The following is a 17,783-nucleotide window of genomic DNA, read 5'->3' as shown; positions in this document are numbered from 1 at the left end:
AGACCCACAGAGAGAGAACTGCTCCTTAAAGTAACTAACTTTGTCCTGATTATTTGTGAGGATTACATCAAGAAGAGTAGCCTTTTCTGGGTGTTTGGGAGTCATACCTTGTGGGATTGGTAATAACCTGAGAAAGATTTAGGGAGTCCCATTGCTTTAGGACTTGGTCAGGTGTTTTAAGCATGTCCCAGTTTAGGTCACCTAGCAGGACAAATTCAAACTTGGTGTAAGGGGCCAGGAGAGAGCTTAGGGCAGGTAGGGTACAGGCCGGTGCTGATGGAGGACAATTAGCACCCAGCAACAGTCAACAAAGAGATATTGGAAAGTTTCATTCTTAAAACCAGAAAATCTAATTGACTGGGGACAGACTTGGAGACAACCGAGCTACATCAGAAAACATTCTCTACAACCTAGCTACACAACTCAACGTAAAAACAAACCTTGAAAAAAAAGAAACACTTCCTTTTCTTTTTCTTAGGAAGAAAAATCCGCAGATGTGTTTTAAAACTTCTTGTCGCACTCATCCCATTAGCGGGATCATTTTCATCAACATCCGCTGAATTGCAGAGCGCCAAATTAAAATTAAAATCACAAAAAATATTTAATTTTCATGAAATCACAAGTGCAATATAGCAAAACACAGTTTAGCTTGTTGTTAATCAGATTTCAAAAAAGCTTTACAACTAAAGCAAACTAAGAGTTTATGTAAGGACATCTCTCTCAGCAGACAAAACATTACAAACAGGAAAGCAATAAAATGAATCTCTTACCTGTGATGATCTTCGGATGTTTGCACTCACGAGACTCCCAGTTACACAATAAATGTTCCTTTTGTTCCTTATTTTTTTACATCCAAAAAACCTCCATTTGGTTGGCACGTTTTGTTCAGAAATCCACAGGCTCGAGCGGTCACGATGGGGCAGACGGAAATTCCAAATAGTATCCGTAAAGTTTGTAGAAACATGTCAAAAGTTTTTATTTATTTTTTTATAATCAATCCTCAGGTTGTTTTTACAATAGATTATCGATAATATTTCAACCGGACCGTAGCTTTTTCAATAGGAGAGAGAGAGAAAATGTCTGCTCTAAGCTGTTGCACATGCAAAACTCTGCTGGCACCCAGCCATTCACTGACCCGATGTGATCGTTCTCGCTCATTTTTCAGAATAAAAGGCTGAAACTATGTCTAAAGACTGTTCACACCATGTGGAAGCCGTAGGGAAAGGAATCTGGTTGACATCCCTTTAAATGGAGGGAAGGCATGCAATGGAACAGGGAGGTTTAAAAATAAGAGGCACTTCCTATTTGGATTTTCCTCAGGTTTTCGCCTGCAATATCAGTTCTGTTATACTCACAGACAACATTGACAGTTTTGTAAACTTTAGAGTGTTTTCTAGCCTAATCTGACAAATATATGCATATTATAGCTTCTATGCCTGAGAAATAGGCAGTTTCATTTGGGTACGTTTTTCATCCAAACATCAAAATACTGCCCCCTATAGTCAACAGGTTAAGGAGACATTGGGTTGAGGCAATGGTCAGGACATCCTTGAAACAGCAGAATCCTGTAAGCTGCCGAGGCTGTGTCGTGTTCGCTCTCTCCCCAGCACAGCAATGGTGTGACAGATTGTAGTCTCGACTCTTCTGTTGTTAATGGGCCTCCCTGGCAAAGCTCCAACTCTCCCTGCTCACAGTCCCAACCCAATCAATTATTTTATGCTGTGCCCTCAAAACAAGGCTCCATCTGTGTAGTTTCCAGAAGAGGGTGACCACAAGTAATCTGTGTGCACCTTTCACATAGCCCCTGAAAACGAGCCGTCTAAAGAAAACACACGGTCTGTTCTGTGGGCTCTTTCTACAGACGGATGGGAGGAGAGGGCAATAAGAGGTAAAGGGGAAGAGGCGGTAATACAACAATGTAAGGAGAAATGTCACAGCCAACTGCTAATATTTGTCAGGCCAACTGGAATATCAATGTCAAACAGGTGAACATACTGTACAATACCAGTCAAAGTTTGGATACACCTAGTCATGCAAGGGGTTTTCTTTATTTTGGATTATTTTCTACATTGTAGAATAATGGTGAAGACATCAAAACTATGAAATAACAAATATGGAATCATGTAGTTACAAAACAAAGTGTAAAACAACTAAATATATTTTATATTTGAGATTCTTCAAAGTAGCCACCCTTTGCCTTGACAGCTTTACACTCTCTTGGCATTCTCTCAACCAGCTCCATAAAGTAGTCACCTGGAACACATTCAATTAACAGGTGTGCCTTGTTAAAAGTTAATTTGTGGAATTTATTTCCTTCTTAATGCGCTTGAGCCAATCAGTTGTTGTGACAAGGTAGGAGTGGTATACAGAATACAGGCTTATCTGGTAAAAGACCAAGTCCATATTATGGCAAGAACAGCTCAAATAAGCAACGAAAAACGACAGTCCATGATTATTGTAAGACATTAAGGTCAGTCAATAAATGTTAACTTTTTTTCCCAGTGCAGTCGCAAAAACCATCAAGCGCTATGATGAAACTGTCTCATGAGGACCACCACAGGAAAGGAAGATCCAAAGTTACCTCTGCTGCAGAGGATAAGTTTGTTACTTGGGGTAGCAGGTAGCCTAGTGGTTAGAGTGTTGGGGCATTTACCGAAAGGTTGCAAGATCGACTCCCCGAGCTGACAAGGTAAAAAGCCGTTCTGCCCCTGAAAAGGGCAGTTAACCTACTCTTCCTAGGCAGTCATTGTAAATAAGAAATTGTTTTTAACTGATTTGCCTAGTTAAATTTTAAAAAATACAGTTACCAGCCTCAGAAATTACAGCCCAAATAAATGCTTCATGGAGTTCAAGTAAGAGACACATCTCAACTAGAGGTCGACCGATTATGATTTTTCAACGCCGATACCGATTATTGGAGGACCAAAAAAGCCGATAACGAATAATCGGCCATTTAAAAAAAAAAAAAGGGATTTCTAATAATGACAATTACAACCATACTGAATGAACAGTTATTTTAACTTCATATAATACATCAATAAAATCAATTTAGCCTCAAATAAATAATGAAACATGTTCAATTTGGTTTAAATAATTCAAAAACAAAGTGTTGGAGAAGAAAGTAAAAGTGCAATATGTGCCATGTAAGAAAGCTAACGTTTAAGTTCCTTACTCAGAACATATGAAAGCTGGTGGTTCCTTTCAACATGAGTCTTCAATATTCCCAGGTCAGAAGTTTTAAGTTGTAGTTATTATAGGAATTATAGGACTATTTCCCTCTATACCATTTGTATTTCATTAACCTTTGACTATTGGATGTTCTTATAGGCACTTTAGTATTGCCAGTGTAACAGTATAGCTTCCGTCCCTCTCCTCCCTCCTCCCTGGGCTCGAACCAGAAACACAACAGCCACCCTCGAAGCAGCGTTACCCATGCAGAGCAAGGGAAACAACCACAGGCTCAGAGCGAGTGACGTTTGAAATGCTATTAGCGCACGCTAACTAGCCAGCCATTTCACTTCGGTTACACCAGCCTCATCTCGGGAGTTGACAGGCTTGAAGTCATAAACAGCGCAATGCTTGACGCACAACGAAGAGCTGCTGGCAAAACGCACTAAAGTGCTGTTTGAATGAATGTTTACGCGTCTGCTTCTGCCAAACACAGCTCAGTCAGATACTTATATACTTGTATGCTCAGTCAGATTATATGCAACGTAGGACACGCTAGATAATATCTAGTAATATCATCAACCAAGTGTAGTTAACTAGTGATTATGATTGATTGTTTTTCATAAGATAAGTTTAATGCTAGCTAGCAACTTACCTTGGCTTACTGCATTCGCGTAACAGGCAGTCTCCTTGTGGAGTGCAACAAGAGGCAGGATGTTATTGCGTTGGACTAGTTAACTGTAAGGTTGCAAGATTGGATCCCCCGAGCTGACAAGGTGAAAATCTATCGTTCTGCCCCTGAAAGAGGCAGTTAACCCACCATTCCTAGGCCGCCATTGAAAATAAGAATGTGTTCTTAACTGACTTGCCTAGTTAAATAAAGATTAAATAAAGGTGTCCAAAAATACCGATTTCCGATTGTTAAGAAAACTTGAAATCGGCCCTAATTAAAAACGGCCATTCCGATTAATGGGTCAACCTCTAATCTCAACATCAATTGTTCAGAGGAGACTGCGTGAATCAGGTCTTCATCGTTAAATTGCTGCAAAGAAACCACTACTAAAGGACACCAATAAGAAGAGACTTGCTTGGGCCAAGAAACACCAGCAATGGACATTAGACCAAGATTTTTGGTTCCAACCACCGTGTCTTTGAGAGACGCAGAGTAGGTGAACAGATGATTTCCGCATGTGTGGTTCCCACCGTGAAGAATGGAGGTGTGATGGTCCTTTGCTGGTGACACTGTCAGTGATTTATTTAGAATTCAAGGCACACTTAACCAGCATGGCTACCACAGCATTCTGCAGTGATAAGCCATCCCATCTTGCTTGCGCTTAGTGGGACTAATAATTTGTTTTTCAACAGGACAATGACCCAACAACTCCAGGCTGTGTACGGGCTATTTGACCAAGGAGAGTGACAGAGTGCTGCATCAGATGGCCTGGCCTCCACAATCACCCGACCCCAACCCAGATGGTTTGGGATGAGTTGGACCGCAGATTGATGGGAAAGCAGCCAATAAGTGCTCAGCGTATGTGGGAACTCCTTCAAGACTGTTGGAAAAGCATTCCAAGTGAAGCTGGTGGAGAGAATGCCAAGAGTGTGCAAAGCTGTCATCAAGGCAAAGGGTGCCTACTTCAAAGGGTGCCTACTTTTAACACTATTTTTGGTTACTACATGATTCCATGTGTGTTATTTCATAGTTTTGATCTCTTCACGATTATTCTACAATGTAGAAAATTGTAAAAAGAAACTCTTGAATGAGTAGGTGTGTCCAAACTTGACTGGTACTGTATAAAGAAGCAGCTTACATGCAAATTTCAATAAATTGGCATTTTGTAAAACCTCTGAACAAGATGTGTGTGTCTGTTATTTTTCCTACTACAACCTGGTATGAAGTAAAAAAATGTCTGTTGGGCTTGGGAGGTATACTGGGGCCGTTGGAAAAAGCCACAGGCTGGTATTTCAATACCGTCAATAGCGTTGAGACTTTTCTTTTACGTTTTTTTAATACTGGTTGACTGAAGTAAATACCTACAGTCAATTTGTGCAATACGTTAGGAGATATAGAACATTGCGTTCTTCATTTCACCTGTCACATTATGAAGCTTACGGTAGTCCCTAGTCACATGGTGTTTGTATACAGCATGTGCCAGGTGATCTAATTACAGTATGGAATTCACAACAGTTGTGCATTTGGTTTGCTAATTTAGTATCTGGTTAGCTATCTAGCTAAGTGTTTAGCTTCTTCTAAAATCAAGCATTCGCTTGGTAACAGCAGAGAAACCCTTCCTGAATCAACAGCCTTGCTGGCTAATATTTGTTTTGTGCATACAGCAAACAGTGTAGCATTTTTTTGTTACTTGAATAGTTTAGGTCAGAAAATGTACAAAATGTTCGCAATGTGCTCATTAGCATTTGGTTAGCATTCTCTATGGAATTGGATTACAGAGTATTAGTTGGGTTTGAAAACAGCACCTCGTGTGTTCAGTGTCGGTATTACTGAATATTCCGGTATGGGTATGACAATCTGGATACTGCCAAAGTCTAATGTCTATTGGTTGACAAATATAAAAAAAATATAAAAAATTGGGTGATATTGATCATAGCGATCTTTACAGCACCGTTATCGATAAATAAAAAATATTTCTTTAACCTGTTGTGACTAGGGGGCTGTATTTTCATTTTTGGAAAAATAACGTTCCCAAAGTAAACAGGATATTTTGTCAGGACAAGATGCTAGAATATGCATATAATTGACAGCTTAGGATAGAAAACACTCTAAAGCTTCCAAAACTGTACAAATATTGTCTGTGAGTATAACAGAACTGATATTGCAGGCGAAAGCCTGAGAAAAATCCAATCTGGAAGTGACTCATGTTTTGAATGCTCTGCGTTCCGATGCATCCCTATTGAGCGGTGAATGGGCTATCAACCAGATTCCTTTTTCTACGTATTCCCCAAGGTGTCTACAGCATTGTGACGTAGTTTCACGCCTTTATGTTGAAGAATACACGTAAGCGGCTACATTGCGCAAGTGGTCACCTGATCGCTCTCGGAGTGATTCTTGCGTAAAATACAGAGGTAGCCATTTTTCCTCTCGCTCCTACTGAAAAACCAATTGTCCCGGTGGATATATTATCAAATAGATATTTGAAAAACACCTTGAGGATTGATTATAAACAACGTTTGCCATGTTTCTGTCGATATTATGGAGCTAATTTTGAATATTTTTCGGCGTTGTCGTGACCGCAATTTCCGGGTCGATTTCTCAGCCAAACGGGAAGAACAAACGGTGCTATTTCGCCTACAAAAATAACATTATTGGTAAAATGGAACATTTGCTATCTAACTGGGAGTCTCGTGAGTGAAAACATCCGAAGCTCATCAAAGGTAAACGATTTAATTTGATTGCTTTTCTGATTTTCGTGACCAAGTTACCTGCTGCTAGCTGGACATAATGCTATGCTATCGATAAACTTACTCAAATGCTTGTCTTGCTTTGGCTGTAAAGCATATTTTGAAAATCTGAGATGACAGGGTGATTAACAAAAGGCTAAGCTGTGTTTCAATATATTTCACTTTTGATTTTCATGAATAGGGATATTTATATCTGTTGCGTTATGCTAATTAGTGTCAGATGATGACAATGATCCCGTTCACGGGATATGAGTTACAACAAGTTAAATTATTTTCATTTTTGAAATGTATGCAATTACATTTTAAAGTGTCTTTGAAGAGACGTTTTCACTTGGAGCAAAAATTGTGATATTTTTTTGTGTGAAAAAAATAATAATACTTTTTTATTTTAATTTTTACATCTACATTTACATTTAGCAGACGCTCTTATCCAGAGCGACTTACAAATTGGTGCATTCACCTTATGACATCCAGTGGAACAGCCACTTTACAATAGTGCATCTAAATCTTTTAAGGGGGGGTGAGAAGGATTACTTTATCCTATCCTAGGTATTCCTTAAAGAGGTGGGGTTTCAGGTGTCTCCGGAAGGTGGTGATTGACTCCGCTGTCCTGGCGTCGTGAGGGAGTTTGTTCCACCATTGGGGGCCAGAGCAGCGAACAGTTTTGACTGGGCTGAGCGGGAACTGTGCTTCCTCAGTGGTAGGGAGGCGAGCAGGCCAGAGGTGGATGAACGCAGTGCCCTTGTTTGGGTGTAGGGCCTGATCAGAGCCTGGAGGTACTGAGGTGCCGTTCCCCTCACAGCTCCGTAGGCAAGCACCATGGTCTTGTAGCGGATGCGAGCTTCAACTGGAAGCCAGTGGAGAGAGCGGAGGAGCGGGGTGACGTGAGAGAACTTGGGAAGGTTGAACACCAGACGGGCTGCGGCGTTCTGGATGAGTTGTAGGGGTTTAATGGCACAGGCAGGGAGCCCAGCCAACAGCGAGTTGCAGTAATCCAGACGGGAGATGACAAGTGCCTGGATTAGGACCTGCGCCGCTTCCTGTGTGAGGCAGGGTCGTACTCTGCGGATGTTGTAGAGCATGAACCTACAGGAACGGGCCACCGCCTTGATGTTAGTTGAGAACGACAGGGTGTTGTCCAGGATCACGCCAAGGTTCTTAGCGCTCTGGGAGGAGGACACAATGGAGTTGTCAACCGTGATGGCGAGATCATGGAACGGGCAGTCCTTCCCGGGAGGAAGAGCAGCTCCGTCTTGCCGAGGTTCAGCTTGAGGTGGTGATCCATCATCCACACTGATATGTCTGCCAGACATGCAGAGATGCGATTCGCCACCTGGTCATCAGAAGGGGGAAAGGAGAAGATTAATTGTGTGTCGTCTGCATAGCAATGATAGGAGAGACCATGTGAGGTTATGACAGAGCCAAGTGACTTGGTGTATAGCGAGAATAGGAGAGGGCCTAAAACAGAGCCCTGGGGACACCAGTGGTGAGAGCACGTGGTGAGGAGACAGATTCTCGCCACGCCACCTGGTAGGAGCGACCTGTCAGGTAGGACGCAATCCAAGCGTGGGCCGCGCCGGAGATGCCCAACTCGGAGAGGGTGGAGAGGAGGATCTGATGGTTCACAGTATCGAAGGCAGCCGATAGGTCTAGAAGGATGAGAGCAGAGGAGAGAGAGTTAGCTTTAGCAGTGCGGAGCGCCTCCGTGATACAGAGAAGAGCAGTCTCAGTTGAATGACTAGTCTTGAAACCTGACTGATTTGGATCAAGAAGGTCATTCTGAGAGAGATAGCGGGAGAGCTGGCCAAGGACGGCACGTTCAAGAGTTTTGGAGAGAAAAGAAAGAAGGGATACTGGTCTGTAGTTGTTGACATCGGAGGGATCGAGTGTAGGTTTTTTTCAGAAGGGGTGCAACTCTCGCTCTCTTGAAGACGGAAGGGACGTAGCCAGCGGTCAGGGATGAGTTGATGAGCGAGGTGAGGTAAGGGAGAAAGTCTCCGGAAATGGTCTGGAGAAGAGAGGAGGGGATAGGGTCAAGCGGGCAGGTTGTTGGGCGGCCGGCCGTCACAAGACGCGAGATTTCATCTGGAGAGAGAGGGGAGAAAGAGGTCAGAGCACAGGGTAGGGCAGTGTGAGCAGAACCAGCGGTGTCGTTTGACTTAGCAAACGAGGATCGGATGTCGTCGACCTTCTTTTCAAAATGGTTGACGAAGTCATCTGCAGAGAGGGGAGGAGGGGGAGGAGGATTCAGGAGGGAGGAGAAGGTGGCAAAGAGCTTCCTAGGGTTAGAGGCAGATGCTTGGAATTTAGAGTGGTAGAAAGTGGCTTTAGCAGCAGAGACAGAAGAGGAAAATGTAGAGGAGGGAGTGAAAGGATGCCAGGTCCGCAGGGAAGCGAGTTTTCCTCCATTTCCGCTCGGCTGCGCGGAGCCCTGTTCTGTGAGCTCGCAATGAGTCGTCGAGCCACGGAGCGGGAGGGGAGGACCGAGCCGGCCTGGAGGATAGGGGACATAGAGAGTCAAAGGATGCAGAAAGGGAGGAGAGGAGGGTTGAGGAGGCAGAATCAGGAGATAGGTTGGAGAAGGTTTGAGCAGAGGGAAGAGATGATAGGATGGAAGAGGAGAGAGTAGCGGGGGAGAGAGAGCGAAGGTTGGGACGGCGCGATACCATCCGAGTAGGGGCAGTGTGGGAAGTGTTGGATGAGAGCGAGAGGGAAAAGGATACAAGGTAGTGGTCGGAGACTTGGAGGGAGTTGCAGTGAGGTTAGTGGAAGAACAGCATCTAGTAAAGATGAGGTCAAGCGTATTGCCTGCCTTGTGAGTAGGGGGAAGGTGAGAGGGTGAGGTCAAAAGAGGAGACGAGTGGAAAGAAGGAGGCAGAGAGGAATGAGTCAAAGGTAGACGTGGGGAGGTTAAAGTCGCCCAGAACTGTGAGAGGTGAGCCGTCCTCAGGAAAGGAGCTTATCAAGGCATCAAGCTCATTGTTGAACTCTCCGAGGAACCTGGAGGGCGATAAATGATAAGGATGTTAAGCTTGAAAGGGCTGGTAACTGTGACAGCATGGAATTCAAAGGAGCGATAGACAGATGGGTAAGGGAGAAGAGAGAATGACCACTTGGGAGAGATGAGGATCCCGGTGCCACCACCCCGCTGACCAGAAGCTCTCGGGGTGTGCGAGAACACGTGGGCGGACGAAGAGAGCAGTAGGAGTAGCAGTGTTATCTGTGGTGATCCATGTTTCCGTCAGTGCCAAGAAGTCGAGGGACTGGAGGGAGGCATAGGCTGAGATGAACTCTGCCTTGTTGGCCGCAGATCGGCAGTTCCAGAGGCTACCGGAGACCTGGAACTCCACGTGGGTCGTGCGCGCTGGGACCACCAGATTAGGGTGGCCGCGGCCACGCGGTGTGGAGCGTTTGTATGGTCTGTGCAGAGAGGAGAGAACAGGGATAGACAGACACATAGTTGACAGGCTACAGAAGAGGCTACGCTAATGCAAAGGAGATTGGAATGACAAGTGGACTACACGGCTCGAATGTTCAGAAAGTTAAGCTTACGTAGCAAGAATCTTATTGACTAAAATGATTAAAATGATACAGTACTGCTGAAGTAGGCTAGCTGGCAGTGGCTGCGTTGTTGACTTTGTAGGCTAGCTGGCAGTGGCTGCGTTGTTGACACTACACTAATCAAGTCGTTCCGTTGAGTGTAATAGTTTCTACAGTGCTGCTATTCGGGGGCTAGCTGGCTAGCTAGCAGTGTTGATTACGTTACGTTAAAAGAACGACAATAGCTGGCTAGCTAACCTAGAAAATCGCTCTAGACTACACAATTATCTTTGATACAAAGACGGCTATGTAGCTAGCTATGTAGCTAGCTACGATCAAACAAATCAAACCGTTGTACTGTAATGAAATGAAATGGTGATACTACCTGTGGAGCGAAGCGGAATGCGACCGGGTTGTTGAGTGCGGAAGTTCTATTCGGTAGACGTTGGCTAGCTGTTGGCTAGCTAGCAGTGTCTCCTACGTTAAGGACGACAAATAGCTGGCTAGCTAACCTCGGTAAATTAAGATAATCACTCTAAGACTACACACTCTAAACTACACAATTATCTTGGATACGAAGACAGCAAAGACAACTATGTAGCTAGCTAACACTACACTAATCAAGTCGTTCAGTTGAGTGTAATAGTTTCTACAGTGCTGCTATTCGGTAGACGGTGGACGTTAGCTAGCTGGCTAGCTGCTGGGCAGATAGCAGTGTAGACTACGTTAGGACGACGAAATACGATAATTACGCAATTATCTTTGATACAAAGACGGCTATGTAGCTAAAAAACAATGCGTCGGCCAATAAATTGCAACCAGTGTAGCCTCCCAAATATAAGTATTGTATCAGACCCAAAAATCCCATACATGTCAAGCGATACTTACATTGTAGGTCTCCAGCTTGACTCTGTTGCGGAAGATGAACGTGTGGAAGTTGGCCTGCTGAAAGATCTCCTCGAAGGCAGCTTCATTCTGCAAGAAAATTAACAAAATGTGATCAATTTAACTTTAATGACATTTCAAAAACTTGGCTTGTTGCCATTAAAAAGCAATTGTTTTAATCAAGATGGCAGGTTCTAAATCAAAGCCTCTTCCCATCTTTTTTTAAATGTATTTTTTCATGTAGGCTATATGAGAGCCTACAGAGACCACAGGGCACAGCAGCCTGTTCATGCAGAGCAGAGGTAGCTGGAGCTGGTCGCTAGACAGTGCCTGGGGTTCAGCACCTCCCCAGGCCCTTTCCTTAGACCAGGCAGACAGGGAGGCAGACGGGTGGGAGAGTAAGGCTCACCGAGTCTTTGAGTTGCCCTAGGTAAGCAGCGTTCTGTCCCAGGATGGCTTCAGCACTCTCCTGGAAGCAGGTCACCCACTGGTTGTCCCCGTAGTCTGCTATGTTGGCCTGCAGGACGAGAGGAGGAACATAGAGACAGACACATGGTAGGAGTGAGTACTGGGGAAAGTCAAAGGGAAAGGTCATCTGGGCTTTATTGATCATAGGTTGCAACACACATGGCACCTATTTCCCTTTATAGTGCACCTACTTTTGACCAGTGCAATGGGCCCTGGTCAAAAGAAGTGCGCCGCATAGGGTGCCATTTGGACGCAGGCAGAGTCTATTTAAAAGGTAGGCTTCTCAGGGATTTGGTACTTTGGTTTATTGTTGTGTATGATGTCACATTGCTACTGAATAATCAATGTATTGTCAATTGCACAAGTTTATATTGCTGGGAAAATCATTATTATAGAACTCTTCTGTTCTATACATTTGACAGGCAGGGACTTCAAACACCAGAAGATCCAAGGTGTACGTGTGATGCGAGCTGCGCGCAATGGTAGCATATTCACAGCTTATGTTCCAGCTCGGTGGAGAAAAGCAATATGCTGACTGGCGAGAGGTGCAAAACAAAAGGCACTTATTTTAGATGTCTGGCTGCAAGAGCTTGTTTGCTGACTAAATTAGGTAGTATTTGAATGCTGCTATTTTAAACAAGCAGAGACAAAATGCCTCAGCATCGAGCAACAGCATTGAGGGGAAAATAGAGCAATTAACGCAACATAATCCTGACTTACACCCAACAAAACAAATCAAAATGAATCCTAAATAGCCAGCCACTATTTGACGCTTGCAGCAGCGACAGCAGCATGGATTAAATAATAATCTTCTTCAAACATGACTGTAAAGAGATCTGATGGAGAGTTAGTTAAGCACCGTGAGAGAAGAGGTACCATAAGGGAGACTGGCTGGAGGCCTATGAGAAAGAGAAGAGCAAAAGAAAGGAGAAAGAGCGAAAGGGAAAGAGCACACGAAAGAGAGCAAGAAAGAACGAGCGAAAGAAAGGAGGGGTGAATGAGAGAGCAAGAGTGAAAGGAAGAACAAAGACAGAAAGCAAACGTGTGCATGCCAGAGAGAAAGGGAAAGAGCACACGAAAGAGAGCAAGAAAGAACGAGCGAAAGAAAGGAGGGGTGAAAGAGAAGAGAAAGAGTCATGAGAAGCAGTAGATGAGTCCCCCAGAGAAAACCCTCAGCCACAGCCAAACCCATAACCACAGCAGCCACAGCCCCCACCCTCAGGGACCTGTGAGGATAGGAGAGAATGAAAAGAGGCCTAGGGGACGGGGTCAGGAGAGGGCAGGTACCCTGTAACAGTGAGGGTGAATGGGGTGGCAGAGTGGGACTCAGCGTGTGTGTGCATGCGCACGTGTGTGTGTGTGTCCTCTTTGTGACTGTGAGGCCAGAGAGTTTAGACAGACAGAGGTAAGTCACTCACAGAGAGGATGAGTCGGTACTTGAAGTTGGGGAACTCTTTGTCACACTTCTCACAGCGGAACATGCCGTTTTGCTGGTCCACCACCTTCTTACTGCAGTCCTGACTAGGGCACGCCTGGTACAGACAGTTCTCCTTACGGATGTACACTATGGTGGCGATGCAGCTGAAGTAGTCTGCCTGGAGGGACAAACACACAACATTCCTGAACATACTTCTTAGTTGTTTTAAAAATGTGTACACCAGATGTTTTGTGGAAGACCATATTGCAATACATGAAGCTGAAGTAGTCTTCCTGGACACAAACACAAAACATAACAGAATTCTTCTGTCAATCGTTCTGAAGCGTAGATATTTTGTGGAAGGCAATATTGTAATGGACAATATGTGCAGGCTTGCTCCATGATTTCTATGTAAAGGTTGATGCCATTACATTACACGGCGCAGAACTAACAACTGAGAAGCATAAAGAGCAGATCTGAGAGAACATCAACAAAAATATTCAAACTGTATTAAAGAGAAACATTACTGCAGTGGGATGAAAAAAATTACAAATCAACTGCAATCTGCATAGCATAGCTCCAAACACAAATGCAAAACAGCAAAGGCAGGCTGCCTACTTTCAACCAGGGCTTATAGGCAATACCACATGGTAATACCTCATTATGTAAACACACGAGAACCTCTGAGGCCAAGCGCCTTCATCAGTCAGTCATTATGATTCATCCAGAGGACAAAACAGGGTGTGCTCTTTAAAAAAAATCATAACACTTCCTTACACCCCAGGAAGAGTTGCTGCTGTCTTGGCAGCAGCTAATGGGGATCCATAATAATACAAAATAAAGACCTACAGTAAGATTACAATGGGGGGAATTTTAATAACCTGGACATCCTGACTCATATTCATGGAGGGGAACATTGCCTGGCGTACCGAAAGGAAAGTAGGGGACAGGAAACAGGACATTTCTGCATGGTGCACTTCATTGTTCACAATCTAAATGGAGGCCGCAGGCAAAATCTTAACCTCCAGTTTTTGAAGGAAATAAATAGAAAAACAAAAGGGAATGTTTCTGCCGTAATTGACCCCCCTCTACAAGCTAACTGCTGCCTCTTTAAAACTAGCACATTTTCCCCCAACATCAGACAACCCCTAACTTCAGACACTAGTGGTTGGAGGATTAAATCACTTCGAACTCAACATTTAAATGTCCTGGAAAATAGCGGTACATTTTGCGACTAAAGACAACCTTCTAGCTAGCTGACCACCAATTTTAATTTATGTAAGTTAGGTTCAGAGTTTTCCAAAAAGAGATATATATGATAACTATACACACACGTCTTTTCAGTTCACTGCAGCTAGCAACTGGAACGAGCTGCAACAAACACTCAAACTGGACAGTTTTGTCTCAATCTCTTCAAAGACTCAATCATGGACACTCTTACTGACAGTTACGGCTGCTTTGCATGATGTATCGTTGTCTCTACCTTCTTTCCCTTTGTGCTGTTGTCTGTGCCCAATAATGTTTGTACCATGTTTTGTGCTGCTACCATGTTCTCATGTAGCTACCATGCTGTGTTGTCACGTGTTGCTGCCTTGCTATGTTGTCGTCTTAGGTCTCTCTTAATGTAATGTCTCGTTGTGATGTGTGTTTTGTCAGATAAATAATCTCTATCTATCTAGAGATAAATATATATATTATCCCAGCCCCCGTCCCCGCAGGAGGTTTTTTGCCTTTTGGTAGGCAATCATTGTAAATAAGAATTTGTTCTTAACTGACTTGCCTAGTAGAATAAAGGTTAAATGAATAAAAATAAATTCAAATTTTGTGGGACAAGCTGTATATTATAACAGACCACGAATCATTTAATATCCAACTTTTACCTAAATGATTCATACTCATGTATATGTTAGTATTACATTTATCTACTTTCTCAAAACACAAGATTAATCTGTAAAACAAATTAATCAAGTTAATACCTCTGAAATTAACGAGTCACTCACCACAGAGAGAGAGAGAGGGAGAGATGAGACCGATGAAAAATGTTCCTCCTGATTTCCCCCCTCCTGTCTTTGTCACAAGGCTTTACATACGCAGGCAGTGTCAAGGAATCGGGAGGGAGCTGTGGACGGGGTTAGCCATTTGCTGTCGAGAGGGCAAGCCGGTGTTGTGGAAATTTGAGATTGTGACAGAGACTTTGTGACAGGGACAATTAATTGCTGCTGACTTGCGGAGGGCCTTCAGAGGGTCGACCTTGTGACCCTGTGTCTCCACGGGCTGAGCAGGAGCGGTACCAGGAGAGGACAGACTGTGCTTGAGTCAGCTCCTCATTTCAGACACTACAGGCTGAACTAGAGCCCTGGGTCACACCTCTACCTTCCTCTCTCCTAGTGCCAAGAGAAATTGCCTTAACCCAACAGGATAGTCTGGAGGACTCTAATGAAGGTCAAGGGAACTAGTGAATCAGCAATGCTAATACTGGTTAGCATAAAGTGCCAACAGCCTACTCTACAATGAGATGGTGAGTACGTTTACATGCACACTAATAATTCTATATTAAACTGATCATGGCAGTAGGCAGAGTATTGAAACAGTAATGTAAACACCTTACTCTGCTTATCTTAAAAATCGACAGAAGGCCAAAATCGAAGTAAGCATACGGCGATTAAAACACTTGGATTTCTGAACAATCTTGCAAACGATTAAGACATGTAAATAGCTTAATTGGCGTTCCAGTGGTGTATTTGATCTGTGCCTGTGCCAGCACCGGTAGCACAAGCCACCCTCTTATGTGCGAGTGAAGTGAGTTCAGAAAAAACTGAAAGCAGTCTTAGAAATAGTTCTCACATACAAACGTTACATGTTCGAACTCGGAACCAAAAAGATGTCGCAAAAATAACATTGTCCCTGTGGTAGAATATTTATTTCATTGGCGATTTCCTGAATTTATCAAAAGTCCCATCAGGAAGCCTGATGTCAGAAGGGTCCATGTAAACAGGATTATTAGGGAAATTGTTATTCTTGCAAGTAAACGTTTTAAACTATTATATTAATCTGACTAACCACAATAATGGCATTACTGCAGTGCATGTAACCTACAGAATCTACTTTACAATGTGAGGGGAGTGTCAAGTAACTGGTTAGCCTATAAAGGTGTCCATACACTTTACAATGTGAGGGGAGTGTCAAGTAACTGGTTAGCCTATATAGGTGTCCATACACTTTACAATGTGAGGGGAGTGTCAAGTAACTGGTTAGCCTATAAAGGTGTCCATACACTCTACAATGTGAGGGGAGTGTCAAGTAACTGGTTAGCCTATAAAGGTGTCCATACACTCTACAATGTGAGGGGAGTGTCAAGTAACCGGTTAGCCTATATAGGTGTCCATACACTCTACAATGTGAGGGGAGTGTCAAGTAACTGGTTAGCCTATAAAGGTGTCCATACACTTTACAATGTGAGGGGAGTGTCAAGTAACTGTTTAGCCTATATAGGTGTCCATACACTCTACAATGTGAGGGGAGTGTCAAGTAACTGGTTAGCCTATATAGGTGTCCATACACTTTACAATGTGAGGGGAGTGTCAAGTAACTGGTTAGCCTAAATTAAATCAAATCAAATTTGACTTAACCAACAATGCAGTTCAAGAAATAGAGTTGAGAAAATATTGACTAAAACTAAAGTAAAAAATAATATAAAAAGTAACAGAAAATACCAATAACGAGGCTAGATACAGGGGCTACCGGGACACCGAGTCAGTGTGCGGGGGTACAGGTTAGTTGAGGTAATTTGTGTAGGTAGGGGTAAAATTAATATGCATAGATAATAAACAGTGACTATCAGCAGCGTAAAAACAAAGGAGGGGGTCAACCAAATGCATGCTCTTCAACCGTTTGTTGCCCGCACCTGCCCGCCCGACTAGCATCACTATTCTGTTCTGACTTAGATATGTGGACAACTACAAATACCTAGATGTCTGGATAGACTGTAAACTCTCCTTCCAAACTCATATTAAACATCTCCAATTCAAAATTAAATCTAGAACCGGCTTCCTATTTCACAACAAAGCATCCTTCACTCACGCCGCCAAACATACCCTCGTAAAACGGACTATTCTACCGATCCTCGACGATGTAATTTACAAAATGACTTCCAATACTCTACTCAGCAAACTGGATGCAGTCTCTCTCACTGCCATCCGTTTTGTCACCAAAGCCCCTTTACACCACCCACCACTGCGACCTGTATGCTCTAGTCGGCTGGCCCTTGCTACATATTCGTCACCAGACCCACTGGCTCCAGGTCATCTATAAGTCTATGCTAGGTAAAGCTCTGCCTTACCTCAACTCACTGGTCACGATAACAACACCCACCCGTAGCACGTGCTCCAGCAGGTATATCGCACTGGTCGTCCCCAAAGCCAACACTCCTTTGGCCGCCTTTCCTTCCAGTTATCTGCTGCCAATGACTGGAACGAATTGCAAAAATCGCTGAAGCTGGAGACTTATATTTCCCCCACTAACTTTAAACATCAGCTATCTGATCACTGCAGTTGTACATAGCCCATCTGTACACAGCCCACCCAATCTACCTACCTCATCACCATATTGTTTTTATTGACTTTTCTGCTCCTTTGCACACCAGTATTTCTACTTGCACATCATCATCTGCTCATCTATCAGTCCAGTCTTAATTTGCTAAACTGTAATTACTTTGCTACTATGGCCTATTTACTGCCTTACCTCCTCACGTCACTTGCACACACTGTATATATATTTTTTTCTTCTATTGTGTTATTGACTGTACGCTTGTTTATAACATTTGTAACTCTTGTGTTGTTGTTTGTGTCGCACTGCTTTGCTTTATCTTGGCCAGGTAGCAGTTGTC

At 43.5% G+C, this 17,783-nt stretch overlaps 1 protein-coding gene across 3 annotated transcripts in view; it reads right to left on the bottom strand.

Moving 5' to 3' along the window:
• Positions 1–17,783, bottom strand: part of LOC115141838 (replication protein A 70 kDa DNA-binding subunit-like) — a 60,539-nt gene that overhangs the window by 12,557 nt on the left and 30,199 nt on the right. For 2 of the 3 annotated variants that reach the window (XM_065000360.1, XM_065000361.1), the window contains 4 exons: positions 12,900–13,076; positions 11,423–11,530; positions 11,017–11,103; positions 771–837 (listed from right to left, as the gene is read on the bottom strand). In XM_065000360.1, the coding sequence (XP_064856432.1) occupies positions 771–837; positions 11,017–11,103; positions 11,423–11,530; positions 12,900–13,076 (439 nt within the window). The remainder of the gene's footprint in view (positions 1–770; positions 838–11,016; positions 11,104–11,422; positions 11,531–12,899; positions 13,077–17,783) is intronic. The other variant, XM_029681085.2, reaches the window with a different exon arrangement.

The sequence above is a fragment of the Oncorhynchus nerka genome, linkage group LG14, assembly GCF_034236695.1.
Source record: "Oncorhynchus nerka isolate Pitt River linkage group LG14, Oner_Uvic_2.0, whole genome shotgun sequence".
In the NCBI taxonomy this organism is placed as follows: domain Eukaryota; kingdom Metazoa; phylum Chordata; class Actinopteri; order Salmoniformes; family Salmonidae; genus Oncorhynchus; species Oncorhynchus nerka.
Note: the sequence above shows the minus strand (reverse complement) of the source record. Positions and strands in the feature narration are given on the sequence as shown.